General features: G+C 44.8%; 1 protein-coding gene across 1 annotated transcript in view; it reads left to right on the top strand.

Moving 5' to 3' along the window:
- Nucleotides 1-7,972: 7,972 nt before the first annotated feature.
- The window catches only part of LOC136332050 (zinc finger protein 615-like), a 50,935-nt gene continuing 31,434 nt past the window's right edge, over nucleotides 7,973-27,473 (top strand). Inside the window, 6 exon segments of the mRNA XM_066271304.1 lie at nucleotides 7,973-9,285; nucleotides 10,396-10,444; nucleotides 10,642-10,689; nucleotides 11,179-11,305; nucleotides 11,587-11,682; nucleotides 20,659-22,949. Of these exon segments, the coding sequence (XP_066127401.1) occupies nucleotides 10,406-10,444; nucleotides 10,642-10,689; nucleotides 11,179-11,305; nucleotides 11,587-11,682; nucleotides 20,659-22,949 (2,601 nt within the window). The 5' untranslated portion in view covers nucleotides 7,973-9,285; nucleotides 10,396-10,405.

The raw sequence follows: 27,473 nt of genomic DNA, 5'->3' as shown, positions 1-27,473 counted from the left end.
CCGGGTTAACTCAGATTAGCATATTGTGGGTTTTGTGGCTTTGGTACTGACTTAGCGTGGGAATTCTGCTGCAGAGACACAGGTTCTCTTTTTTTGTTGTTCTGGCTTAAGGTTTAATCAGTGAGGTTCTTTCTGGTGATCTTGGTAAATTTTGAAGACAGCCAAGAGGTCAGTCTCCCAGAAATAGCTGGGAGCTGAGTCTGTGGTTAGGCTTTTACAAACAAATGTTGTGATTTAAACTCCCCTAATGGTCAGGTCACTCCCCAGGCAAGCTTTCCCAGACATTCCTGGGAAGGTAAACTTTTGCTACATTTCAAAGTGAAGGCCAGGTAGCTTGAGGTGAATATGAGTTTTCAGGGGCTAATTTACCCCTAACATTCCAGCTTTTTGTTGTTTATGGAAAAGGGCTGAAGGTCTCTTGTCTTCCATAGCTGCTTCCTGCTGGTGGTGGGAGTTCTTGAGTTGCCTTGGAAACTGTATACTAATTTCCACATTGCCCTGAAAGAAAGAAATATGTGGTTTCTGGGGGAAGCCTTGTTTCGCTCCCAGCTATGGTGGTATTTACTGCTAGCAGGAATTGCAGGGCCCTCCTGAACCCATCTTTTATATTTTTTAACTCTTTAAGTCTATTTTTTCTAATTCTGTACCATTCCCACTTGGGACCTGAATATACTCGTTGTGGCTGGCCCACGGCATGTCCCAACTCCCGAAGTTATTTTGAGGGTTACCAAGAGAGGGGTGGGCTGCACTGGCCTTCTGTGCTGGAGTTGCTGAGTCACTGGAATGGGGAGAGACTGGTTGTTGAGGACTACATCACCATTGGGAGAGAGGTATGTTAAAGCACAGGCTTCTGCCCAGGTAGTAGGAAGGCCAAGGTAGCGTCCTCCCGGCAGAGGAACAACATTCCCTGTTGTGTCAGGCAGGGAGGGAGATGAATTGAGAGGAGGTGAGAAAGATGGTAGGAGGGTATGCTCCTTTCTTGGGGTTCTGCTGTGCAGACTGATAATGTAGACGCTATACCTGCTCCAATAAGGGGAGAGACATGGGTAGTTGCTTGTTGGGTGCAGTGAAAGTGAGGGGGACATTAGGGTGAGAGGTGATCCAGGGGAAATGGGAGAGGGAGGGATAAGAGGGATTAAAAGAAGAGACTTGTAATGTAGGAAAGGAGGGAAACAGGACTGGTTGGAGGAAGTGGCCGTTTGCCTCAGGAGACACCTGGTGGTCTATCGGTCATGACCAATGTGTGGTGGGACGTTGCAGAGTAATAATAGTAAAGCTGCGTGCTCTTTTTGGCAGGTGGCCAGCTAAACCGGTCCCTGAGGTTCTGCTGAGGCACAGGGGGCTTGACTTGATTTAGTAGGAGAGTATGTAAAGCAATAGGACCTTTTATAGGGGGAGAGTTAGGAGTGCGTGTTTTTTAACTGTTGGCCTAAGTCTGGAAACGTAGGGAGGCTTGGTAAGCTTGGGCAGTTACATAGTTATGAAGAAGGGATCTTGCCACTTCAGTAGAACTAGTACCCCTTTGTTCTGTGCTGGCTCGGGTTGTTTTAATGGTGTCCCACTGAGCACGAGGTACTGGAACAGCAGTGTAGGTGGAGGACGACAGGGAGAGACAGAGCCAGCAACCCTGAGCTAAAGTAGGATTTGTTTATTTAGGAGGGAGTATGTGAGGGTAAGATTTTGTTCTAAATATAAAGGATGTGGAAAGGACTTGAGCGTGGTGTCAGAATTCACACTGTTAAGAGTCTTGAGAAGGAAAAAAGTAATAAAGGTGCTTACTCCTAATTGGGGGTCTCCAAATTGAAAAGTGACTAGATAATTGGGATCTAGGAGTTGGGAAAATGCTTCCCAAGGAGAATCTAAATCCTCCATTAGGTAGGAGCCCCAGAAGATTGTGAGCATAGGAACCCTTAATGGAAGAGGTGCAGCAGAAAGAACAGAGAGGATATTTTGAGGCAGTGGGGTAAGGGGTCAGATAGAGGAGCAGAAAGGGGACAGGCACAAGGGGTGTTACTCACCTGCTGGTTTTTCTGGTATGCGGGAAAGGTAAATATTTGTGGGTTCATTGGGGTCACTTTGAGATTTGTGAGACAGAGTTCTTCCCTGTGACCTGGGATTTTTGGGGATGCATGAAAGGTGAGTCCAGTTGGGCATCCCCTTCAGTTTTCCAGCTGTGGGAGTAGTGAGTAGTACCTGGTATGGGCTCTGCCATTTCGGCTGTAATGGTGGGGGGGATGCCTGTGTTTCAGTAGGACCCATCCCCTGGTAAGAAGGGAGCAGAGGGTATTCTTGGTGTGTGCTTGTAGCCAGACCTGACCTGTATGATCCCTCACAAGTTGTCTGACACGGTTTAGAGTTGGGAGATAGACCCCTAGAGGGGTTTCTGTGGGAGGGAAGTTTCCCAGCAGGAAAAGCCTTCGTACAGGGGTTTAAAAAGACTAAGGGGATGTAGGGTCCTTTGGGGTTGCCCGAATCCTCACTAGAGCTATAGGGAGGAGAGAGGTCCAGGATTTTTGAGTTTTTATGCTTAGCTTTGTTAAATGTGTCTAAGCTTTGTCTATTATAATAGAGGTGATTTTCCAACCTTTCCTGAAGATTGGGGTCTATAAGGTACATGTAGATTTCAGTGTATGTTGAGGGTGGATGCTGTCGTGTTATTTTGAGATATGAATGCTGGTCTGTTATCAGACTGTAATGATGTTGGAAAGCCAAGTTGGGGAATTATGTGTTGAATGAAGGTCTGGGGCACATGGGTGAAATCTATTTCTCAGTCCTGCCCTGGCACCTGGCCTTTCGCTTGATATGTGGAGAAGGATGGGGCCTGACGCTTCCCTGTGCAGAGACTGAGTTGCAGATGGAGCAAGCTTTGGTTCTATGTTGGAGAGTAGAGGTTAAACTTTGGGGATGATAACAGGTCTCAAAAATTGTAGGAGAGGTTTGTATCCTATAGGAAAAGAATTATTTTTCACTGCATAAGACACACTTTTCCCCCCAAAAGTGGAGGGGAAAATGCCTGTGCATCTTAAGGAGCAAATGTTCATTTTTTTTTAGCTGATGCGGGTTCCTGGACAATTAGAAGAGTATTTGAACATTAAAGTCTCTTCTCATTTGTTAATAACAGTGCTAATGGTTGTTAATACTGCTGTTGAGTTTATACTGTTGAAATATTATTGTGGTTTATTTTTAAAAATATTTTAACACACTATTTCATTCAGATTTTTTTTTCTCTTATTTTTCTCCTTAAAACCCTAGGTGCGTCTCATGGTCAGGTACGTCTTATGGAGTGAAAATATGGTATAGATTGTAGGCTAGAGAGAGCTATTAATTCAGCTTGTGGGGATGTGGTCTCTGAGGGAAGGGATTTAGCCTCCGTAGTCTGGAGGATGGAGACTGGCATATCCAGCTACCCACTTCCCTTGACGTGTGTAAGAACTGCCATCAGTGAAGCAAGTGTGGTCTGCATTAGGCAGCGGTTGGTCTGTGATGTGGGGAGAGAGGCACTTTGAGATGAAGAATGTTTGAACATGAATGAGTGGATTTTGGTCAGGGAGAGGCAGGAGAGTGACAGGATTAAGTTTTGTGCTTTTGGCCAAGGAGACATTGGGGGAAGCTATGAAGATGATATGAAAGACTTGAGTTTGGGAGGGAAGGAGAGTTGTGTAGCTTTGTGAGCCAGTATGTTAGAAAGATTGTCGGAGAAAAGAACTGTTGTTGATTTCCTAAAAGTGAGGTTTTTGCTCTCTTATCTCATTCTAGGTTGGTCATCTGGGAATAATGAGGGAAGGGTGGATAATAGGGTGATTTCCTAGACGACACAGGAGAGAGGTGTGATCAGTAAGTTGGACGGAAGACTGTGGACCCCAATAATTGAGATGGGGGAAAGAAACAGTTGTCCTGAAAATTTAAAGAGTGTCAAATAAGTGGCCCTCATATCTAATAGGAAAGAAATGGTCTTGCTGGGGACCTGTAGAGTTACCCGAGGGTTTCCCACTGAGATGGTGGAGGCGGAGGCCTGTGGTGAGGTCAGGCTCTGCTGATTTTCAACACCACCACCCCCCCCCCCCCCCCCCCGATGTCAAGAAGGTCTGCTGCATCCGAGCCAGTGCCAGGGAGAGGCCTGGACCAGAAGGGATGAGTTTCCTGTTTTGAGGGGCTTGTGGGAGGTTTGAATTGTAACGGCCTGTACAATTATAGAGAGAGCAGGGTTTGTTGGTGGCCTGGGATTGGGACAGGAGCAGGTCCAGTGTGCCTCCCGTCTTCACTTGAAGCAGACCCCTGGGGGGTGGGTTAGTTTTATTATAAATAATGGGGTTAGAGGAGAAGGAGACTCTATTAAGATTGTCATTACAGGTAAACTTGGTATAGAAATGGCTGGAAGCATCCCAGCAGGAAGTGTTGCGGCCGGACCAACACTGAATTTTAAAACGGCAGTGTCTAGATTGAATGTATGTAGGGTATGACTGCTGTTTGAGTAAGTTGGGACCTATCCTGTGTGTCAGAGTGTAAAATGGGTCAGACAGAGATGCTAATTAGTATTAGCAGGCGTTACAGTAACAGGGATTGCTGGATTGTGTCCAATATCAAGGGATTCTGGACTAGGCCAATATGGTTGTAGCCCAAGAATATGTGTGAGATTAGCAGGGGCCCCATTAAATATGGAGAAATGTAGGGGATTGGCTGATGATAGCATAGCCAGTGGCTGGAGTTTCAGGCAGGAAAGGTTTGGTGATTAAGAATTGTTGTGGTGATAAGTAGGGAATTATTCCCCCATGGATGGAGAGGAAACAAAGGGGACCAGGAATTTATGGACATTATAGAGAGAATAAAACTTAGACAAAATAAGAGCCCTGGCCGGTTGGCTCAGTGCTAGAGTGTCGGCGTGGCGTGTAGAAGTCCCGGGTTCGATTCCCGGCCAGGGCACACAGGAGAAGCGCCCATTTGCTTCTCCACCCCTCCCCCTCTTATTCCTCTCTGTCTCTCTCTTCCCCTCCCGCAGCCGAGGCTCCATTGGAGCAAAGATGGCCCGGGCGCTGGGGATGGCTCCTTGGCCTCTGCCCCTCCTTGGCCTCTGCCCGAGACGCTACAGTGGCTCTGGTTGCGGCACAGCGACGCCCCGAGGGGCAGAGCATTGCCCCCTGGTGGGCAGAGCGTCGCCCCCTGGTGGGCGTTCCGGGTGGATCCTGGTCGGGCACATGCGGCAGCCTGTCTGACTGTCTCTTCTGGTTTCTAGCTTCAGAAAAATACAAAAAAAAACAAAACAAAAAACTTAGACAAAATAAGAGAATCATCATGGATCTGGTATAGAAATAAGGGAAGAATAGGTTGTGACTATGTGTGGTTTTGGGGGAGTGGAAAAATTGATACAACATATGTTTTCAATTGTAGTCTATAAAACTATCTTGTAAATACTTGTCCCTCTGCACAAACCTTCTACAGCCTACACAAACTTTCTGCAACTTACACAAACCTTTTCTATTCAGAAATAACCAACTTACTTTCTTTTCCTTTCAAAAGAACCTTCATACCTTATAGCCTTTATCATTACAACCATACAACTTATTTCCAATTAATCAGAATTGTTTCCAAAAACCAGAATTTTTAGAGAGAACTAAATTAGTAATTAGCAATTTTAGATGGATACTTTTATGAACTGTGGAGGAAAAGTAAAAGATGGGGTCACAAACTAAAGCAGACAAGCTCAAGTGAGCCCAGCACGATGGCCTTGTAAACTTAGAGACTCAGAGTAAACATTAAGGATGGTTTAAATCAAGCCTTTCTAGCTAAAAGCAGTTTGTGGTAGGTAGTCATATCCTAGGGAGGTGTTTTTTTTGTTTGTCCCTGGCAGCCTTTCAGGATGACTGAAAAGAGGGGAGGGGATGGGCTGCTGAGCAGCTGCTTGCATTTTAAAAGTGCCCTTTTTTTCCCTTTGCACTGAGTTTCTGGCTTGACCCCTCTCCCTTTCACAGTCTGCCCAGAGTCTGAAGAGGTGTTAATTTTCTTACTGTTTTAAGAACTACAACAATGTTCAGAGCTCCAGAAGATATTTTAAGATAGATAAATGACCTGGTTTATCCCCAACCCCTTTTTTTGCAAGTTTTATGTCTGGATGCGGGGGATAAGATCTTTTTCCTCTGAGCTTTGTAAGGAGAAGTAGGATGGAAACCTGAGCCAAATTTGGGGGGGAGTTAAGAGGATTATGGGTGCTATGGAGAGTGAGGGTGGTATTAATTTTGAAAGACTATCTTGGCCCAGTAGCAGGGTGGGACAGGAGGGGAGAAGTAAAAAGTCATGTGTGAGGCCCTGGCTGGTTGGCTCAGTGGTAGACGTCAGCCCGGCATGTGGAAATCCCAGGTTCGATTCCCGGGCAGGGCTCACAGGAGAAGTGCCCATCTGCTTCTCCATGCTTCCCCCTCTCATTCCTCTCTGACTCTCTATCCATTGGAGCAAAGTTGGCCCGGGCGCTGAGGATGGCTCTCTGGCCTCTGCGTCAGATGCTAGAATTGCTCCAGTTGCAATAGAGCAATGCCCCAGATGGGCAGAGCATCGCTCCCTGGTGGGCATGCCAGGTAGATCTTGATTCGGCACATGCAGGTGTCTGTTTGACTGTCTCCCTGCTTCTAACTTCAGAAAAATACAAAAAGGAAAAAATAAAGGAAAGAAAAGATATGTGTGAAAGGGAGGGATCTTAGCATGTATTGTAGGAGTGTGGTTAACATGGGTGGGGAAATTTGGCCATCAATCCCCACAACGCCCTGACCAGGCGGTGGCACAGTGGATAGATAGAGCATTAGACTGGGATGTGGAGGACCCAAGTTCGAGACTCCGAGGTCGCCAGCTTGAGCACGGGCTAATCTGGCTTCAGCAAAAAGCTTACCAGCTTGGACCCAAGGTCGCTGGCTCGAGCAAGGGGTCACTCACTCTGCTGTAGCCTACAGTCAAGGCACATATGAGAAAGCAATCAATGAACAGCTAAGGTGTAACAACGAAAAACTGATTATTGATGCTTCTCATTTCTCCACGTTCCTGTTTGTCTGTCCCTATCTATTCCTCTCTGACTCTATCCGTCTCTGTAAAAATACAACAACAACAGAGACTGCAGACCGTTGTCAGGGTCTTTTGTACTCTAGTAAAGTAGAATAAGTTGTCCTGGTATTTATAAGGAAAAAAATTGGCCTACTTGCCACCATCAAGTTTTGCTCCAGGCCCAGAAGATGTGGGCTTTCATCCCCAGGCACCTTTGTTCTTCAGGGGCCAGGCCTGTCAGCTCTGGAAAGAAAGGGTCAGCCAGCCTAGGAGAAGATGAGGGTCTTACCTAGAGAGGTGCAATCACAGTCCGACTTCCATTGAGGCAAACTGCGAAGGGAGCCAGGCTTTGAGGGCAGGCCTGTATGAGGACACTTGCTGGCCCAGTGACCGTCATTGGCTCAGTTTCAGCAAGCACCTGGTTGGGTGTTAATAGGATAATTTTTGCTTTTCGGATCATCCTTAGTGCTCCAGGATTCAGTCTGTGGGCTCTTGATGGCAGAGGCTAACATTTGAAAGTGAGCTAGTTTATAATTTGGGACTCCTTTTTCCCTATTGTTAAAGATCTTGAAGGCCAAGTTTAAAAGGTCTTGTTGGGGAATTTGAGGTTTGTTTTCCAGCTTTAGTAATTTGTGCCAGATGCTGGGTGCAGACTGGGAAGTGAAATTCATGTGAAGGACTACTTGCCCTTCCGTACTAGAGGGGTCTCAGGTCTTATATCTCTGCGATAGGTCGGTTAAGGAAAAAGGGTCATGAAGTAGGACAGTGCCCTGGACCCCAGTTACCTTCCATAAAAGGGATCTCAATGTTGGGGGCCGAGGTAGGGGAGGAAGCAGGGCTGAAGATCATCTCAGAGTGGGTCTGCACTTGTGGAGAAGGGGTCCATGGCTGTGCCTGTGGGAAAACCTGGAGGGAGGGGGAGGTGCGGGACAGTGGCCATAGTGAATAGGGAGGGGACTCTGGTTGCTAGAAGGTTGCATCCTGGGAATTAGGAGGTTGAGGAGCAGAGGGAGCAAAAAGAAGAGGCAAGAATGGGATTCTGTGGTTGGCAAGATCAAAGGAGGAAACTCTAGAAGGGTCTTCCAAGTCAGGGGGATGCTTCGGGTTTTAAGTGGAGAAGAAACACTTGAGAGGGAGAGCAAGAATCACACAATGGGTTGTGATCTGAGTGCAAGCAAGGCCTGGATATAGGGGATCTGGGACACTTCGTTTCACTGACAGCCTAAGACCGTGATGGCGAACCTATGACAGGCGTGTCAGCACTGACACGCGTAGCCATTTTCAATGACATGCGGCAGCATGTGGCCACATACCAGAGAAGCATGAGGCCGCATGCCAAGAAGGACGTTTCATCCTCGGCTCCTGCACGACCAAGTGCAGTAGCCAAGGATAAAATATTTGCTGTAGTGTAGACACTCTGTGCCAGAGGTCTGCAGGCCAAAACAACAGAACTCTGGCACAGAGCGTCTGGTTCTCGGACTTCCAGTCAGGGGACCTTTGACCTCACTTCGGGCTGGCAGAGCAGGGAGCAGCGGAATGCCGCGGGGGATGCATCTCTGGGGGCCCTGTGATCGCCATTACCAGCAACCACATAACCACAGCAACCATCATTCAATCTACTGTTCTGGGGTGTCGTGGATTTCTAATTGACCATTAATGAGATAAGTGACAGGGAGGATGGGAGAGGTGAGGGCCTGTGCTATGGGTGCCATTTCCCGCCATTAGAAATAGTGGCAGCCATCTTAATTTACATAAGATGCTACTTGTAGAATTTCAAGACAGCATCTGGACTCAGGTTTTTGTCGACTTGAGGTCAAAGCTTTAGAATCTGGAAAGGTGCCGCTTGGAGAATCAAGAGGAGTGCCACTACAAACAGGAAATTTGGAGTGCCTGGAACCGATTACCAGACACTTTTAGCACCCTGAAAAATACAGCAATGGCTTTACTCACAATTTTTCCCTCTACGTACTTTTTTGTGAGACCTTATTCTAAGTGTTAAATAATATCAAAACCACAAAAGAAACAGATTGACAGATGAAGTTAATAGTACTTGCTTGGGCTTGAAGTTTACACAATACCAACATTCAATTGAAGATTTAGCCAATGATATTCAGCAACAAAAACGTCACTAATAGGCAGGTTAGTTAAAGAGTTCCCACTCCCCCTCACTTATCTTAGTTCTCGGCACCCCACACAAGTTAAATAATATCAAGACCAACAAAAGAAACCGACTGACAGATGAACAAAGAAGTCACTAAGCAGGTAAGTTAAATATAAATATATAGTTTTTGGTTTATTAAATACAGTTATCTATTACAATTATACATTTTTTGTTATTTAAAGTATAAATATCGCAAAATTATGGGGTTTTTCTCAAAGTGACACACCACCCGAGTTATGCTTGGTTTTTTGGTAAATTTTGACACACCAAGCTGAAAAGATTGCCCATCTGGCCTAAGATCTGGTATAAGACTGAGCATTTGGAGGATTCTTTGGAGGCAACCCAGACAGGTTGTCTTTGGGGATAGTGGGTTGAGAGTTCCCCATGATGTGGAGGGATGAGCGTTTGGACAAGGGAGGCATCCGCGCTGCCTTAGGCCCCTGGAAATGGAGGCTGGCTGCTTTCCAGGCGTCGCTGTAGGGCAGTCCAGCCGGAGGCCAATGCCTGGCAAATGCCTGAATGCCCTCTGAACAACGTTGAATGTTTGAAATGGACCATCCTGGATGGTGGAATGAGAGGTGCAGGAGGGTTTGGGAAAGTTTCCGATTTTAGAGCCACTACATTCACTCACCGGAATGTGATTGTTGCCTGGTGTGGATGTGGTGCGCTGAAACAAGATGGCAGATCCCGGTGTCTGGTTTTCGGTTGGTCTCTGCGTAGGAAAAGGGAATTTCCCTTCTTGGTGGGTTCAGGAGGCACGGCCAGAGGGTCAGGGAGACCAGTCTCTCAACTCCACGGGCAAGAGAGGCAAGATCTGGAGGTAAGCCTGAGATGGGCTGATACCTCTTACCAGTCACCGGGTGTGAAACCTCACCCCTGCTGGGGTCAGCTTTAGACCCTTGACTTGTCTCTGACACACAGCTCCTGGGTTTTGGCACCAGAATGAAAGGCAGAAACCATGGGGGCTGAACCAAAAACACGAGGCTAGTCTGTCCCCAAAGGAAAGTTTATTTTGAAAGCACCTGGATGCAAGTGGGCTGAAACCAACAAGGGGTGTCAGCTCCGAGCTGCAGAGATGGAGGGAGCGTTAGATATAGGGGTTGCTGCAGGCCTTTGCTGCCATGGGGGTGCCTGCGCCTGCACATGCTTAGATTTAGTATATCTTGATTTGTCGCCTTAATCACAGACTGTCTTTTTTTCCCAACTCTTAGGTTCCTTCGGATGACCTTGTCCCACGGACATTTCTCAGAACCATCCCAGGTTGGGGGCATTTCCTTAAGGGAAGAAGGAGGGTGGGTGAGGCAGATGCTTAATGAAAAAGTTTCCATAGTGAAAAGTTTCCAGGGTGAGGGGAATTTGAGTTTTAAAGGGGCTCTAGATTTAGAGGACCCATAAACCTAACCGTAACAGTGATTATTCAACTGCATATTAAAATTAAACTTCTTTCTCCTGACCAGGCAGTAGCGCAGCAGATAGAGCATTGGACTAGGATGCAGAGGACCCAGGTTAGAAACGCCAAAGTGCCCAGCTTGTACACAGGCTCATCTGGTTTCAGTGCGAGATCGCTGGCTTGAGCGTGGGATCACAAACACGACCCCATGGTCACTAGCTTGAGCCCAAAGGTCACTGGCTTGTGGCTGACGGTCGCTGGCCTGAGCCCAAAGTCGCTGGCTTGAACAAGGGGTCACTTGCTTTGCTATAGTTACTTGGTCAAGGCGCATATGAGAAAACAATCATGAACAACTAAGGTGCCACAACAAAGAATTGATGCTTCTCATCTCTCCCTTCTTGTCTGTTTGTTTCTATTTGTCCCTCTCTCTGACTCTCTCACTGGCCCTGTTTAATAAATAAATAAATAAACAAACAAACAACAAAATATAACTGCTTTCATTCTATAGATGTATAATATAAAGTGAAAATGTGCAGAAAAACTAACATTTCTTTTATATCATCGAAAGCATATCACACCATTAACCAGCACGGTGTTGATACAGGAATTCCTCACATTTCACGATGTGACTGTGGACTTCACCCGGGAGGAGTGGCAGCTCCTGGACCCCGATCAGAAGGACCTGTACCGGGACGTGATGTTGGAGATCTCTAGCCATCTGGTGTCATTGGGTGAGGACAGCTCCCCTGTGTCACTTAGAAGGTGTCTGTCAGTGGCTTTTTTCGCCTCAGTTGCTTAACTCTCCTGAATAACTACAGTTCTCTGAAAGGTAGACCTCAGATCCTTCCATTACCTCAGACAAGAAGGTATCCCATTCTGCCACCTGAGACAACAGACTTTGTGTTACAGATGTGAAGAGTGTTCATTCCCTGAAATGTAACATTGTTCGTCTTGACTGACCGCAGCCCAGTTCAGTAAGTTTAAGTCTTGTGTCATTTTTCCCTCTGAGCAGGGTATCAATCCTGCAAACCAGATGCGCTTTCCAAGTTGGAGCGAGGGGAAGAACCGTGGACAGTAGGGGATGGACCCCAATATCTGCTCTGTCCAGGTGAGTGAGTGAGAACCAGCAAGGTGGGGGACCAGGGAGTTAGAGAAGGTGTCAGAGCCATGACAGTGAATGAGGAAACCAAAGAAAACATACCTTTTTTTTTTTTCTCATTAGAACAACGATCCCTGTTTATTCTTTCTACATCTTGTTTTGTTAGCATAGTTTTCTTCTTTCTAGGATTCTCAGATCTTTCTGTTCTTTGTCCTCGGCCTCAGTGTCTCTGCCTGTTTCCCCCTTTCTTGCTATGAAATTTTACTTTTCTTGCCTCTCTAGAAAGACAGTACTTTGAATTCATTACATTTTTCTAACTGCTGCGCCTTCCTGCCCTGTTTGGAAATAGCGATTTCTCTTCATAACTTTCAGCCCCACCTTGGAGGCTGTGTCCCCGTGACAGCCTGGTTTTCATGCTGCATTTATGTCGTTCTTTGTCCACCTCCTTCAAACGTTTTTCATAAGCAGTTCTCATCAGTCTTGAATGTTTCAGCAGTTCCCCTAAGTGAACCTTTTTCTGTTCTGTAAGATGGACACCGACATTAACATCTCTTTAATATTGTCTAATACCCACTTCCTTCCTGTGCGGTGTACTCATTGCCACGGCAGCTGGCCTCTGACTTATCCTTTTCCATGTGAGAGCAGGAATCACCTGAACTCCATTCTTTTTTTACACTGAGTTTCCTTTTCTGCACTAGACATTTTAAATTCTTTACATTGTGACATCACTTGAGATTTTCTCTCTATACTGAGTTCTCTTTTTTTGTTGTTGTTTATTTTTTCTTTTTAGCTTTCTATTTTTATTTTATTTTTTTGTATTTTTCTGAAGCTGGAAACGGGGAGAGACAGTCAGACAGACTACCGCATGAGCCCGACCAGGATCCACCCGGCACGCCCACTAGGGGCGATGCTCTGCCCCTCTGGGGCGTTGCTCTGCCGCGACCAGAGCAACTCCAGTGCCTGGGGCAGAGGCCAAGGAGCCATCCCCAGCGCCCGGTCCATCTTTGCTCCAATGGAGCCTTGGCTGCGGGAGGGGAAGAGAGAGACAGAGAGTAAGGAGGGGTGGGAGTGGAGAAGCAGATGGGCGCTTCTCCTGTGTGCCCTGGCTGGGAATCGAACCCGGGCCCCCCCGCACGCCAGGCCGATGCTCTAACGCTGAGCCAACCGGCCAGGGCCTCTTTTTAGCTTTCTTATAAAGCTCTGTGTTGTTTCATTTGATTAACAAGGAAAGTTCCTGTTAACATGCTACACGAGTTCGAGTGTAAACGAGGTCCTAACGTGTGTGTACTTCACGTGCCATCCTTCCGAGTTTGTCTAAATCAGATTGTCTTTATTGTTAGATGTTATCGCTGCATTTGTTTTTCCTAAAGTTTCTGATTTTACCTCATATATTTGTTTTCTTTAGATTTAATTCACATAATAATTTAGCCATTTAACTGAAAAGTTAATTAGTTTTTGTATATTTTATTAGTTGTGCAACCATCAACATACTCAATTTTGAAACATTTTATGTGTACATATTTTCATGGTGGGTTTTTTTTTTTGGTTGGTTTGTTGTGTATTTTTCTGAAGTGAGAAGTGGGGAGGCGGGGATACAGAGAGACAGACTCTCATATGTGCCCAAATGGGATCCATTGGGCATTCCCACCAGGGGTCCATGCTCTGCCCATGGGAGGCATTGCTCCCATGCAAATGGAGCCATCGATGCAAATGGAGCCATTCTAGCACCTGAGGCAGAGGCCATGGAGCCATTCTCAGCACCCAGGCCAGCTTTGCTCCATTGGAGCCTTAGCTGCGGGAGGGGAAGAGAGAGACAGAGAGAAAGAGGAAGGGGAAGGGTGGAGAAGCAAATGGGCACTTCTCCTGTCCCCTGTCTGGGAATCGAACCGGGACTTCCACATGCTGGGTTGATGCTCTACCACTAAGCGAGACAACCAGGGCCCAGTGTTTTTTATTTCTATACCTTTGTAGCAGCTTTCAAAATTGGAAAGAGTGAATTCTCCAATGGCACTCCTCTCTTTCCAGATCACTTTGACATCTTCATTTTTAAATTTTCTTATGAATTTTAGAATGAGCTTGTGAATTTCTACAAAACAAAGCAGCTAGGATTTTGATAGGGATTACATTAACTCTATCTCATTGGGTAGTAAGTTCATTTTAACTATATTCTTCATCCTAATATAGAATCATTGGGTGTTTTTCTTTCTAATTAGGTCTTTAATTTCTTCCAGCAAAGTTGTATAAGTTTCAGAATAAAACCTTTAAGCCTTTCCTTTCTTAGGTTGTACCTGTGTATGATATTGTCTTTTATTATGCAGTAATTGGAATTGTGTTCTTGATTGCATTTTTCAGTATTTATCACTAGGATATAAAAATGAAATTGATTACTTTTCCATCATCTTTTGGTGTCACTTAGTCTCAAGTATCCAAGTTTCCTGTCATACGAAATGGCCCTTTCTCCTGCAATGATCTCCGTGATATGCGATCGTCTTGACTGGACAGTTTCTGTGCTTTATGGAAACACTTTTTAGGGTGGTCCATACCTGTGATTGCCGCCTGCAGTTGATGTGATTGCTTTATTTCTGTAAAAATTGCTTTTCTTTTGTATTTTCCGAAGTTAGAAGCGGGATGTAGTCAGACAGACTCCTGCATGCGCCTGACTGGGATCCACCTGGCAAGCCCACTGGGGGGCAATGCTCTGCCCATCTGAGGTGTTGCTCTGTTGCAGCAAGAGCCATTCTAGCACATGAGGGAGAGGCCATGGAGCCATTTTCAGTGCCTGGGCCAACTTTGGTCCAATGGAGCCTTTTGCTGAGGGAGGGGAAGAGAGAGAGAGAGAGAGAGAGAGAGGATGAGAGAGAAAGAGAGGAAAGAGAGGAGGAAGGGTGGAGAAGCAGATGGTGCTTCTCCTGTGTGCCCTGATCGGAAATCAAACCCCGGACTTCCACACACCGGGTCAACACTTTACCACTGAGCTAACCAGCCAGGGCCATTAAAACTTTCTTTTTGATATCCTGATAGTTTTCAGCTAACAACAGTACAAAAAAGACAGAGAAAAAAAAAGTAGTCCTATGTCTCATCTTCACAGTGCCTTTGGTCTCAACAGAAGTACTATATACAATAAAAAGTTATATCTTAGATTAAAAACAGTTGTAAGAAAAATTAACCCAGCAATGTAAAAGGTTCTGTTTTTTGACAGAATTGTACTTTCAGGAGTGAGTGTGGCTCTTCAGTATGGCTTTTTTTTTTTAAAGGGAGAAAGAGAGGAAGATAGGAAGGTAAAGAGATGAGAAGCATCAACTCATAGTTGTGGCACTTTAGCTGTTCACTGATTGCTTCTCACACATGCCTTGATAGGGGCTCCATGAAAGCTAGTGAGCTCTTGTTCAAACCAGAGACCATGGGCTTTAAGCCAGTGACCATGGGATCATGTCAGTGATCTGAGACTAAGCCAGCAATCCTGTACTCAAGCTGATAAGCCCACACTCATGCCAGCGACCTCAGGGATGTCAGTCAGCTCCCAGAGTTTTCCAAATATGAGACTATGGGGGTGGGGGAGTTCAAAGAGCTGAACCTGAATGTGTTTGAGGAACTCTCAGAAACCTTGTCTGGATATTGCATAATTAGGAAGAGAGGAAATGACGGGAGACAAGGACAATGAGGTGGCAGCAGGGAGTTCTGAGATACTTGATAAGTGGTCACACGTCACTTATCAAGACTATTTAAATCATTGCATTCGTTACAAATGATTTGAGAAACCAGTAGGAACTTTTGAGTAGAAGACTGGCATTATTTAAGTAATTTTAAAATTGAATTACCTTGGCTCTGGCCAGTTGGCTCAATGCTAGAGCGTCGGCCCAGCCTGAGGATGTCTTAGGTTTGACGCTTGGTCAGGGTACACAATAAAAGTGATCAGCTGCTTCTCCACCTCTCCCATTTTCTCTCTCTACCCCTCCTGCAGCCATCGAATGATTGGTTCCAGTGCATGGGCCTCGGGCTCTGAGGATGGTTCCATGGAACCTTCATCTCAGGCACTAAAAAATACCGCTGTTTGGAGCCTAGCCCCAAATGGGCAGAGCATCGTCTCACACAAGGATGCCAAGTGGATCCTGGTGAATGTGCATGCAGGAGTATGTCTCTATCTCCCCTCCTCTCACTTGGAAAAAGAAGGGGGAAAAATGAGCCACCTTACTTATTGTTTAGAAGGTAGACATTATCAGGGAAGAGAGTGTGCTGTTATAATCACGGTTACAATTTGTGACAATAGAACACTGCAGATTAAAATTTGACATATAAAAGATGTATGGGACAAAATTTAAGAGTGATGTGTAAAGTCCTGAATTCCCTGATCTAGTCAAGAGAGCCATTTCAAAGTGTCTGAAGTTAAGAGACAGGAAGCAAAAGTCATAGCAGGTGCTCCCCTGTTACCATTCCTGGTGGAGAGGGTCACCCATCAGGAAATAGCATGCTGCCTCTGGTAGTCGAGGACCTGAGTCCTACAATCACAGGAACTGAATTCTCCAACAACCAGTGAACTTGGAAGAGGTCCCAGCTCCGGATGAGTTCACAAGGCCTGGCTGACATCTTCACGCAGTTTTGAAACCCTGAGAAGAGGACTCAATTAGACAAAGGGCTATATGCTTGGCCTCCTGACCCAGGGAAACAGATAAGACATGTTTATTGTCTGAAAAACTTTTCAGATTGATACCATGTGTGAAGGATTGCCAACCAGAGAAGCTGACCCAGCTGGGCTATCTAGCTGCCAAAGTGAAAAGGTTACAGTGTTGTACCAAACCTTGGGCACACCAAAGCAGGCATCCACCATAAATCACATTGTTCACATACACTGTCTGGTATGGCCTAATTCCTCAGTGGTAGAGCGTCGGCCTGGCGTGTGGAAGACCCTGGTTCAATTCCTGGTCAGGGTACACAGGAGAAGCGCCTATCTGCTTCTTTTTTTTTTTTTTTTCATTTTTCTGAAGCTGGAAACAGGGAGAGACAGTCAGACAGACTCCCGCATGCGCCCGACCGGGATCCACCCGGCACGCCCACCAGGGGCGACGCTCTGCCCACCAGGGGGCGATGCTCTGCCCTTCCTGGGCATCGCCATGTTTCGACCAGAGCCACTCTAGCGCCTGGGGCAGAGGCCACAGAGCCATCCCCAGCGCCCGGGCCATCTTTGCTCCAATGGAGCCTTGGCTGCGGGAGGGGAAGAGAGAGACAGAGAGGAAAGCGCGGCGGAGGGGTGGAGAAGCAAATGGGCGCTTCTCCTGTGTGCCCTGGCCGTGAATCGAACCCGGGTCCTCCCATCTGCTTCTCCACCCCTCTCCCTCTTCTTTCTCTCTGTCTCTCTCTTCCCCTCCGGCAGCCAAGGCTCCATGGCAGCAAAGATTGCCCGGGCTCTAAAAATGGCTCCATGGCCTCCGCCTCAGGTGCTAGAAGGGCTCCTTCCACAATGGAGTAAGGCCCTGATGGGCAGAGCATTGCCCCCTGGTGGACATGCCGTGTGGATCCCAATTGGAAACCTGGGGGAGTCTGTCTGCCTCCTCGCTTCTAACTTTGGAAAAATACACACACAAAAAAAGACACATCCATCAGGCAGGATATCTCAGGGAGTCACAAGTTATTCACTAGTAATGACTCAGGGCCTGTCTTCTCTTTGGTATGTGCGCAGATGGTGGGTCCGTGCCTGCTGAGTTAGAACTTGACTGCATGTCATCCTCCCTCTTGATGTAAGAACATAGGAAGGACATTGTGTTCCAGGAAGACCGTTAGTTTGTGACTTGATTTCAGAATCTCTTGTCCAGCTTGGAGATAGTGTTCTGGGAGGGTTAGGGTGTTGGCAGAATGAAGAAGAATGGCACGTGGTTGGAATACGATAACCCTCCTCAGTCTGCTACACTTCCCTGGAAATCAGATGCTGAGGGTCCACATCCGTTCTCACCACGTATTTGATCTGTCCACCTGGCTCTGCGAGTGCACCTGATCACACTGCTCATTGTTTGGTGCTCTTGGGTTGCCTTACTGAGTTCCAGAACCATGTGCCTCACCTTTTATTCTACATGTTTTGAAACACTGTATTATTTAGTAATCTTGCTTTCTATATGTTAATGAGATCCATGCTACTGTTTCAGATAAGACCTTATTTAAGATATACATGTTTTCTTGGTTTCTTTCTTTGTACTTGGCTGTGCAATAATAATCTTAAACTTTGTTTCACAATGAACTACAGATTTTACTTATTCTGGACTTCAGTGACTTTCCTCATTTTACTAATAAGCATTTGACCTACCCAGTGGCTTAAGGCATGTAATTTTTATTTTCATTTTTTATTATTAACTGAGGTGGGGAGGCAGAGAGACAGACTCCCACATGCCCCCCTACCGGGATCCAAGCCCCCGCTGTTGCTCTGTCCATCTGGGGCCATTGCAACATTGCTCGTCAACTGAGCTACTTTAGCACCTTAGTAGAGGCCATATAGCCATCCTCAGCTCCTGGGACCAACTCATTCCAATCAAACCATGGCTACAGGAGGGGATGAGAGAGAACGAAGAGAGAGGGGGAGGGGTGAAGAGGCAGACGGGCATTTCTGCTGTGTACCCTGACAAAATCAGACCCAGAACATCCACACTCCAGGCTGTTGCTCTACCATTGAGCCATTTGGCTAGTACGCAAAGGTTATTCTTATATTGTTATTTATTCTATTGTTTCTCATATGAACAATTGAAAACCTACTTTTGCGCTGGCCCGTATTTTCTGGCATCCTGTACCACTTAGGTCTCCATGCTTCTTTACTATCTTTCACAGACTGATATCAGGCCTTTATTTCTTTGCTTTAGGTTTCTACCCCTAGAGTTACTGAAGTAGGTATCTTATAAATTAATTAAATTCTAACACTATCTGCCTAGAACTAGTGTTAGAACCTACAAGGTAAGAGTTCAGTTCCACAAGACTTCCTCTACTTCTGAAGTCAGTTTTTATGTCCAGATTGTAATGTGTGCTTCTGACCAACTGGCTAAAATTGGAGGTTCTCATGAGTCCTTCCTTGGATTCAGTTAATTTGCTAGAGCAGGTTACAGAACTTAGAGAAATACTAATTTTTACTCATTTATTATAAAAGAGACAGGTGAATTGGTATATAGGACAAGGTCTGAAAAATTCCTAAATATAGGCACCTGTCTGCCCATGGAACTGCGGTGAACCATAGAGCAGGCACATGGATGTGTTCACTAACCCAGAAACTGGTTGGATATGAATAATCATTTTTATAGAGCTTTAAACTCTAAGCCATCACTTATTTCCAAGACGACAGTTGGTAGGTCTGAAAGTAAGCCTTTCACTCAGTTGCTCCTTCTGATAACTAACTGCATCCTGAGGCCATGTAGGAACCCTGTGCTCAGTCTCTTCATTAGCATAAACTCTGTCTCTTGAAAGAGTTCTTTTATGTCAAATGAAAGATACTCTCACTTAGTAGATTATGAGAGTTTTACAAACTCAGTGTCAACAACTGTAGACAAAGACCAAATACATTACTTTAAAAAAAATTTTTTTTTAAATATTTTTCTGAAGCTGGAATCGGGGAGGCAGTCAGACAGACTCCTGCACAAGCCAGACCGGTATCCACTGGGCATGCCCACCAGGGGGTGATGCTCTGCCGCAACCAGATCCATTCTAGCGCCTGAGGGAGGGGCCACAGATCCATCCCCAGTGCCCGGGCCAACCTTGTTCCAATGGAGCCTTGGCTTAGGAGGGGAAGAGAGAGACAGAGAGGAAGGAGAGGGGGAGGGGTGGAGAAGCAGATGGGTGCTTCTCCTGTGTGCCCTGGCCAGGAATCGAACCCGGGACTCTTGCACACCATGCCAACGCTCTACCACTTAGCCAACCGTCAGAGCTTAAATACATTTCTTATTCTGCAACACATACAATTGTCACTAAATATTTAATCACCTGAAGGCATTTTTTAGGGGTTTTGTGTTAATCTTTGGGGTTGAAATGCAAGGTTGTCCACAGATTTCCAATGTCTCATCTTCATCTCTCCCACCATGGATAACGTCCACCTTGTCTTCATTTAGCCCATTACAAAGACAAGTGTCTAGATATTCTGTGTCTTGCAATCTCATTTGTTCTTGTCAGACTAGCATACTCTGTATTCTGGTTGCACCCAGGTTGGCGCTGTGTTTAGCCTTGGAGTCCATGCGGCTGCTGATAGTTGGTTGCCTGTTTGATTTTTTTAGGATCGCAAGGCTGGTTGAAGAACTTGCAAACCCATGGGGTGAGCAAATTTTCCTAGCAAGAGAAGAGCTACAGGAAGGCATTTATTTTTCCCAACTGCATCCAGACGCTATGTAGGAATCCTATGATTAGTCACTTTACCAGCATAAACTCAGTAGTTATTGAAAGAGTTCTTGTTGGCCCTGGCTGGTGGCTCAGTGGATAGAGCGTTGGCCCAGCATATACATGTCCCAGGTTTGGTTCCTAGTCAGGGCACACAGAAGAAGGAAACATCTGCTTCTCTCCCCTTTCTCTCCCTCTTTCCCTCCTACAGCCAATGGTTTGATGTGTTCCACCATGGTACCTGGCACTGAGGATGACTTGGTTGGGTTGTGTTCACTTCAAGTGCTAAAAATAGCTTGATACTTGATTATCGGCCCCAGATGTGGTGGCCAGGTGGATCCTTGTCAGGACACATGTGGAAGTCTGCCTCATTATCACTTCTTCTCTCTCAGGAAAAATAAAGGAAGTAAAAAAGAAAAATGTTTTATTCTTTAAAACAAAATATGCTTTTATTACATAGGAAACTACAAGTGTTATACAGTCTCAGTGTCTAGAACTCTGGTCAAGTCCATAAATATATTTCTTATTTGAATAACACTAAAGCTTTTTCACTAAATAGTTACTTTACACAGAGGCATTTGGTAAAGAGTTTTATTTCAAACTAAGATTATGAAAGGCTACAGAATGATTCACTGTTGTTTTCTTTCCTAGAACTCTGGGAAGTTAATGAGCCTCTGCAGAGTCACTTTCAAGCTCCAAGCATTGATAGAAGTGGGGAAGAATGCTGTGAACATGATATGATTGCAGATATTGTAAATCAGAGTGAAAACTGTTTCCTATTGAGGAAGAACTGTGAAATGTTGGAGATATGCGAAAAACCCTTAAAATCAAAATTAAGTTTTGAAAACCAAACCAGAAGTTTTAAATTAAAGAACTTTGTTCACTTGAATGGAGACGGGACATCCATTCTGCATGGTAACCATGAACTATTCTACACTGAAATTAGGTTGCATCCTAGTACCAAATCCATCGAAAACAAGTCCCAGGTCATTCTCCAACAGAGAACTCACAATGTTGAGAAAGCCCACATGAGCACTGAATGTGAGAATGCCTTCATCAATATGGCTCAGCTAACTGATTATCAGAGAATTTATATTGGAGGGAAACCATACGGATTCAGTCTGTGTGAGAATGCCTTCACCGGACAGTCCAGTTTTACTGAACATCAGATAATTCCTACAGGACTGAATCAGTATGAATGCAATAATTTTGTTGAAACCTTTCTCAATAAAGGACAGTTGAATATACATCAGAATGTTCATGTTGGAAAGAAACCTTACATATGTATGGAATGTGGCAAAGCTTTCATTTATAGGTATCAGCTCATTTATCATCAGCGAACTCATACAGGAGAGAAACCCCATGGATGCAGTCTATGCGGGAAGACCTTCTCTTCAAAATCTAATCTAAATAAACATCAGAAAACTCATACAGGAAAGAAACCATATAAATGCAGTGAATGTGGAAAAGGCTTCCTCAGGAAGAGTCTTCTTATTGCTCATCATCGAACTCATACAGGAGAGAAACCTCATGGATGCAGTCTATGTGAGAAGACCTTTTCTACAAAGTCTAATCTTTATAAACATCAGAAAACTCATACAGGAGAGAAACCTTACAAATGCAGTGAATGTGGGAAAGGCTTCATTGAGAAGAGTCGTGTTATTGCTCATCAGCGAACTCATACAGGAGAGAAACTCCATAGATGCAGTCTATGTGAGAAGACCTTTTCTACAAAGTCTAATCTCCATAAACATCAGAAAATTCATACAGGAGAGAAACCTTATAAATGCAGTGAATGTGGGAAAAGCTTCATCGAGAAGAGCCAGCTTATTGTTCATCATCGAGCTCATACAGGAGAGAAATTGTATAGATGCAGTGAATGTGGAAAAGGCTTTTCAGTGAGGTACTGCCTCATTATTCATCAGGAAACTCATTTACGAGAGAAACCGTATGTTTGCAGTGAATGTCAAAAAGGCTTCTCAGTGAAGAGAAAGCTGCTTGTGCATCAGCAGACTCATTCAGGAGAGAAGCCCTATGTATGTAGTGTGTGTGGGAAAGGCTTCAGGATGAAGGGAACTCTCAATATACATCAGCGAACTCATTCTTCGCAGAAACCGTATATATGCACTGAATGTGGCAAAGGCTTTACTGTGAGGAGTAGGCTAATTGTCCATCAACAAACGCACACAGGAGAGAAACCATATATATGCAGTGAGTGTGGCAAAGGCTTTATTGTGAGGAGTAGGCTAATTGTCCATCAACAAACTCACACAGGAGAGAAACCATACATATGCAGTGATTGTGGGAAAGGCTTTCCAGCAAAGAGCAAGCTACTTGTACATCAACGGACTCATACAGGAGAGAAGCCCTTTGTATGTGGTGTATGTGGGAACGGCTTCAGCATGAAGAGAATGCTCACTGTACATCAGCAAACTCATTCTATTGAGACACCGTGTATATGCAGTGAATGTGGGAAAGGCTTTACTGTGAAGAGTAGTCTGATTGTACATCAGAGAACTCACACAGGAGAAAAACCATACGTATGCAGTGAATGTGGAAAAGGCTTTCGAGTGAAGAACCAACTAACTGTACATCAAAGGATTCACACGGGAGAGAAGCCATATGTATGCAGTGAATGTGGGAAAACCTTTCGAGTGAAGAGCAAACTGATTATACATCAAAGGATTCATACAGGAGAGAAGCCATATGTATGCAGTGAGTGTGGGAAAGGCTTTTCAGTAAAGAGTACACTGATTAGACATCAAAGGACTCACACAGGAGAGAAGCCGTATGTATGTAGTGAATGTGGGAAAGGCTTTCGAGTGAAGAGCCACCTGACTGTACATGAAAGGATTCATACGGGAGAGAAGCCATATGTATGCAGTGACTGTGGAAAAGACTTCCGAGTTAAGAGCAAACTGATTTTACATCAAAGGACTCATGTGGGATAAAAGTTCTATGTATGCAGCGTATGTGGGAAAGGTTTTGCCAAGAAGAGTCTTCTCACTGTGTATCAGTAAATTTAGTCCTAGTGAAACCGTGAATAAGCAGTGAGAGGGAAAAGACTTCTCCATGAAGAGTATTATAGGTACAGTATATGTATGCAATCTCACACAGAAGCTATACAGATGCAGTGATTATCGTGAAGCCTTTTTAAAAAATATTTATTGATTTGAACTAGAGATAAGAGCAGGGTAGGAGTGGAGCAAGAAGCACCAACTTCTCGAAGTTGTATCTCATATGTTCCTTGATCAGGCACACCTGGTATTTCAAAGCAGTACCTCAACATTCCAAGTCAACACTACTACACCTCATAGGTCAGGCATTGTGGTGAAGGCTTTAAGAAGATAGCCTTATGGCTTGACCAGGTAGTTTTGGTGGAGTGGATAGTGTTGAGCTGGGATGCTGAGAACCCAGGTGCAAATACCCTAGGTTGCCAGCATGAGTTCAGGATCACCAGCTGATCACGAAGTCACCGGTTTGAGCATGGAATCATAGACATGACCTCGTGGTCATTGGATTAAAGCCCCAAACCAGCTTGAGTGTAGGATAATAGACATGACCTCAAGGTCTCTAGCTTAAACTGAAGGTCACTGGCTTTGAGCATTGGGTCACTAGGTCAGTCGGAGCCCCCCAGTCAAGGCATGTATGATAAAACAATCAGATATCAACTAAAGTGCCACAACAATGAGTTGATGCTTTTCATGTCTGTCCCTGTCTGTCTTCCTGTGTGTGTTTCTATTGAATATCTATATATATTTTTAAAGATATACATCATGGAATATCACCAATTTGTCAGAAAGGACTTCATTTGCATGTACTCAAATGTGGAAAGATACTCTCATTGATTAAAAGTTGAGCGAGTTGGCCCTGTGCTCTGAGGATGGCTCCATGGCCTCTGACTCAGGTGTTAGGATATCACCTGATACAATAAAAATTCCAGGAATTCTAATAGCTGGGTACTTGCATCAACTACATCACTGTGATAAATTGTAATTTTCCAAGAACAAATGATTTTGACCACCTTTGATATGCTCATTTGCCATCTCCTTATCTTTGGAAATGTCTGCTCAAGATCTTTTCATGTTTTTTAGGATTGTGGACTTTTAGGAATCTTATGATGTGGATACTAGTCTTTTATCAGATAAAAACTTCTTTGATGAGTGTGTTGAGATTCCATTTATTTATTCATTCAGTCAGTCAGTCACATGCCAATGGTCCTCTAAGTGTTCCAGCATCATTTGTTGGAAAGTGGTTTTTCCACCATTGAAGCCTTATTACCTTTCACAAACAACTGAGTGTATATGATTTGTGCAGGTCTTTTTGTGGGATCTCTATTCTGCTCCATGTATATGTACGTTTATGGTTTTACAAGTACTATCAATACTAAAACTACATATAATTGTTGAAATCTCTTGATGGGCGCCCTGTACTCTGGTTGTTTTAGTTAGAATCGTTCTTGCTATTTTCAGTGTAGAAACCTGGCAAATATTACCTTTTCCAGGAGATTAACTATAAGACATTTTCATATTTTCTACCCCTAGTTAATTGTGATAAAGACTTCAATTCTGCCTGACCAGGCGGTGGCGCAGTGGATAGAGCGTCGGACTGGGATGCGGAAGTACCCAGGTTCGAGACCCCAGAGGTCGCGCGCGGGCTCATCTGGCTTGAGCAAAGAGCTCGCCAGCTTGGACCCAAGGTCGCTGGCTCCAGCAGTGGGTTACTCGGTCTGCTGAAGGCCCGCGGTCAAGGCACGTGTGAGAAAGCAATCAATGAACAACTAAGAAGTCGCAAGGCGCAACGAGAAACTGATGATTGATGCTTCTCATCTCTCTCTGTTACTGTCTGTCTGTCCCTGTCTATCTCTGCCTCTGTAAAAAAAAAAAAAAAAAGACTTCAATTCTGAGGTGTCTTTTCCAAAATGCATTTCCACTCTTTAATGTGACAAACTTAGTACAACCCAAAAGATGGATTAATATACAAAATACCTCATGAGTATGTCTTAAATTAATTGACAACATAAATGAGAAAAAGAAAATGGTCACAGAATAGAGAAAATCAAGGAAACATGATGTGTAAAGAATAATTGTAAAACAAATATTAATTGTATTGTAGGTACATACTGCAACAGAAAAAGGACGACTGTGGAAAAACTTGTGAAATCAGAGTAAAATCTGTGATTTAGTTGCAGATTATAACAACATGAATTTCTCAATTTGACAAATGTACCATGGTGGTATAAAATGTTCACATAATCAGAAGTTTAATGAAGGTATATGTGAATTCTTTATAGTAGTATGTAGTGATTTTCACATAAATATGAAAAATTTTAAAGTTTAAGAATAGTTTTAATATATGTGAATTAAATCTCAATAGAACTAAGAGAAAAAAAATGACCACCAGATAGGTGCTGGCTCAGTGGATTGAGCTGAGGTCCCAGGTTAAAACCCCGAGGTCACTGGTTTGAGCATGGGCTCATCTGGCTTGTGTGCAGGCTCACCAGCTTGAGCGCAGTGTTGCTGGCTTGAGTCCACAGCATCATTAACATTATCCCATGGTCGCTGGCTTCTGCCCATAGGTCGCTGGCACGTGCAAGAATTCACTGTCTCCACTGGAGACTCCCCCACTTGACAAGGTTCGTATGAGAAAGGAATCAATGAACAACTATACCGACACAATTATCTCTGTCTCTCTTGCTAATTAAAAGAAAAAAATGGAAAAAAGTTATCTAATTTTACCTTCTCATAAATATTTCCATATTACAATTTATGTATATATGTAATATTAAATGGGTTAATACAATTGTGGGTGAACTAGTAGGACATTAACTCGAGTTATCTAAAAGTTATGCATTAAAAAAAGGTATGGCTCTTGGTTGGTTAGAGCAGTGGTCCCCAACCCCCAGGCCGCAGACCATACGGGTCCGTGGGCCATTTGGTACCGGTTGGCAGAGAAAGAATAGCTTACATTTCCGTTTTATTTATAATTAAGTCTGAACAATGTTTTATTTATTTATTTATTTATTTGTATTTTTCTGAAGCCTGAAACGGTAAGAGACAGACTCCCGCATGCGCTCAACCAGGATCCACCCGGCATGCCCACCAGTGGCGAGGCTCTGCCCACCAGGGGGCGATGCTCTGCCCCTCCAGGGCTTCGCTCTGCTGCGACCAGAGCCACTCTAGGGCCTGGGGCAGAGGCCAAGGAGCCATCCCCAGCGCCTGGGTCATCTTTGCTCCAATGGAGCCTTGGATTCGGGAGGGGACGAGAGAGACAGAGAGGAAGGGGGGGTGGAGAAGCAAATGGGCGCTTCTCCTATGTGCCCTGGCCGGGAATCGAACCCGGGTCCCTGGCACGCCAGGTGACGCTCTACCGCTGAGGCAACCGGCCAGCGCCCAATGTTTTATTTTTAAAAAATGACCAGATTCACTCTGTTACGTCTGTGTAAGGCTCAGTGTTGACGCTTGTCTCGGTCACGTGATACATTCATCTGTCCCACCCTAAAGGCAGGTCCGTGGCGCAAAAAAGGTTGAGGACCACTGGCTTAGAGCATTTTTCCAAAGTGCAAGTGTTACTGGTTCTATCCCCAGTCAGGGCACATACTGAAACAGATTGATGTTTCTGTGTCTACCTCTCTGTCTCTTTCCCTAAAATAATATAAACACACACACACACAAAGTATGCATTAATGTGGGGTACACAGGGTGGCTCTGTCTGGAGCATGTGGACATCTGTCACCCTCTTAAAGCCTAAACTCCAAGTTCTCATGCTTTGCTTTTGTAACCTGTTCCTGAATATTTCTCCCATTTATTTTGATAAGTTTTATACTTGAACCTCGTATACTTAGATCTGAATCTATTTTACTGAATTCTTGTTTATGGCTGGAGTTAGGGTCTTAGTTTATTTCTCTGGCACTAGATACACAATTATCCCAAAATCTTTTGTTGAAAGGACGGTACCGCATTAGCTTATCATGGGACCTTTTTAAAAAGAAATAGACCATGATATTTTTGGATTCTCAGCTCTGGTTGGGCCTTTTTCACTGGCCCCAAAACGTGGCTGGTCTCACTATCAGAGCCATGCCCGGACACAGCGACTTCAGCTCATGCCGCCGCTCTTTCTCCCGGTTGGCGATGGCCTCCTCAGGGCATCCACTTCCCCAGATCTTTTTCTCTTGTTAAAAACCAGTTAGTTGCCTGACCTGTGGTGGCGCAGTGGATTGAGGGTCGACCTGGAAATGCTGAGATCGCCGGTTCGAGACCCTGGGCTTGCCTGGTCAAGGCACATATGGGAGTTGATGCTTCCAGCTCCTCCCTCCTCCTCTCTCTCTGTCTCTCTCTCCTCTCCTTCTCCCTCTCTCCTCTCTAAAAATAAATATAAATAAATAAATAAATAAATAAAAGACTATCTTCACTAAAACAAAAAATTAAAAAAAAAAAAAAAACCAGTTAGTGCACCAATAACTACGC

This window comes from Saccopteryx bilineata, chromosome 3 (assembly GCF_036850765.1).
Source record: "Saccopteryx bilineata isolate mSacBil1 chromosome 3, mSacBil1_pri_phased_curated, whole genome shotgun sequence".
Classification (NCBI taxonomy): domain Eukaryota; kingdom Metazoa; phylum Chordata; class Mammalia; order Chiroptera; family Emballonuridae; genus Saccopteryx; species Saccopteryx bilineata.
The sequence above is the reverse complement of the archived record's forward strand: the minus strand, read 5'-3'. Positions and strand labels throughout refer to the sequence as shown.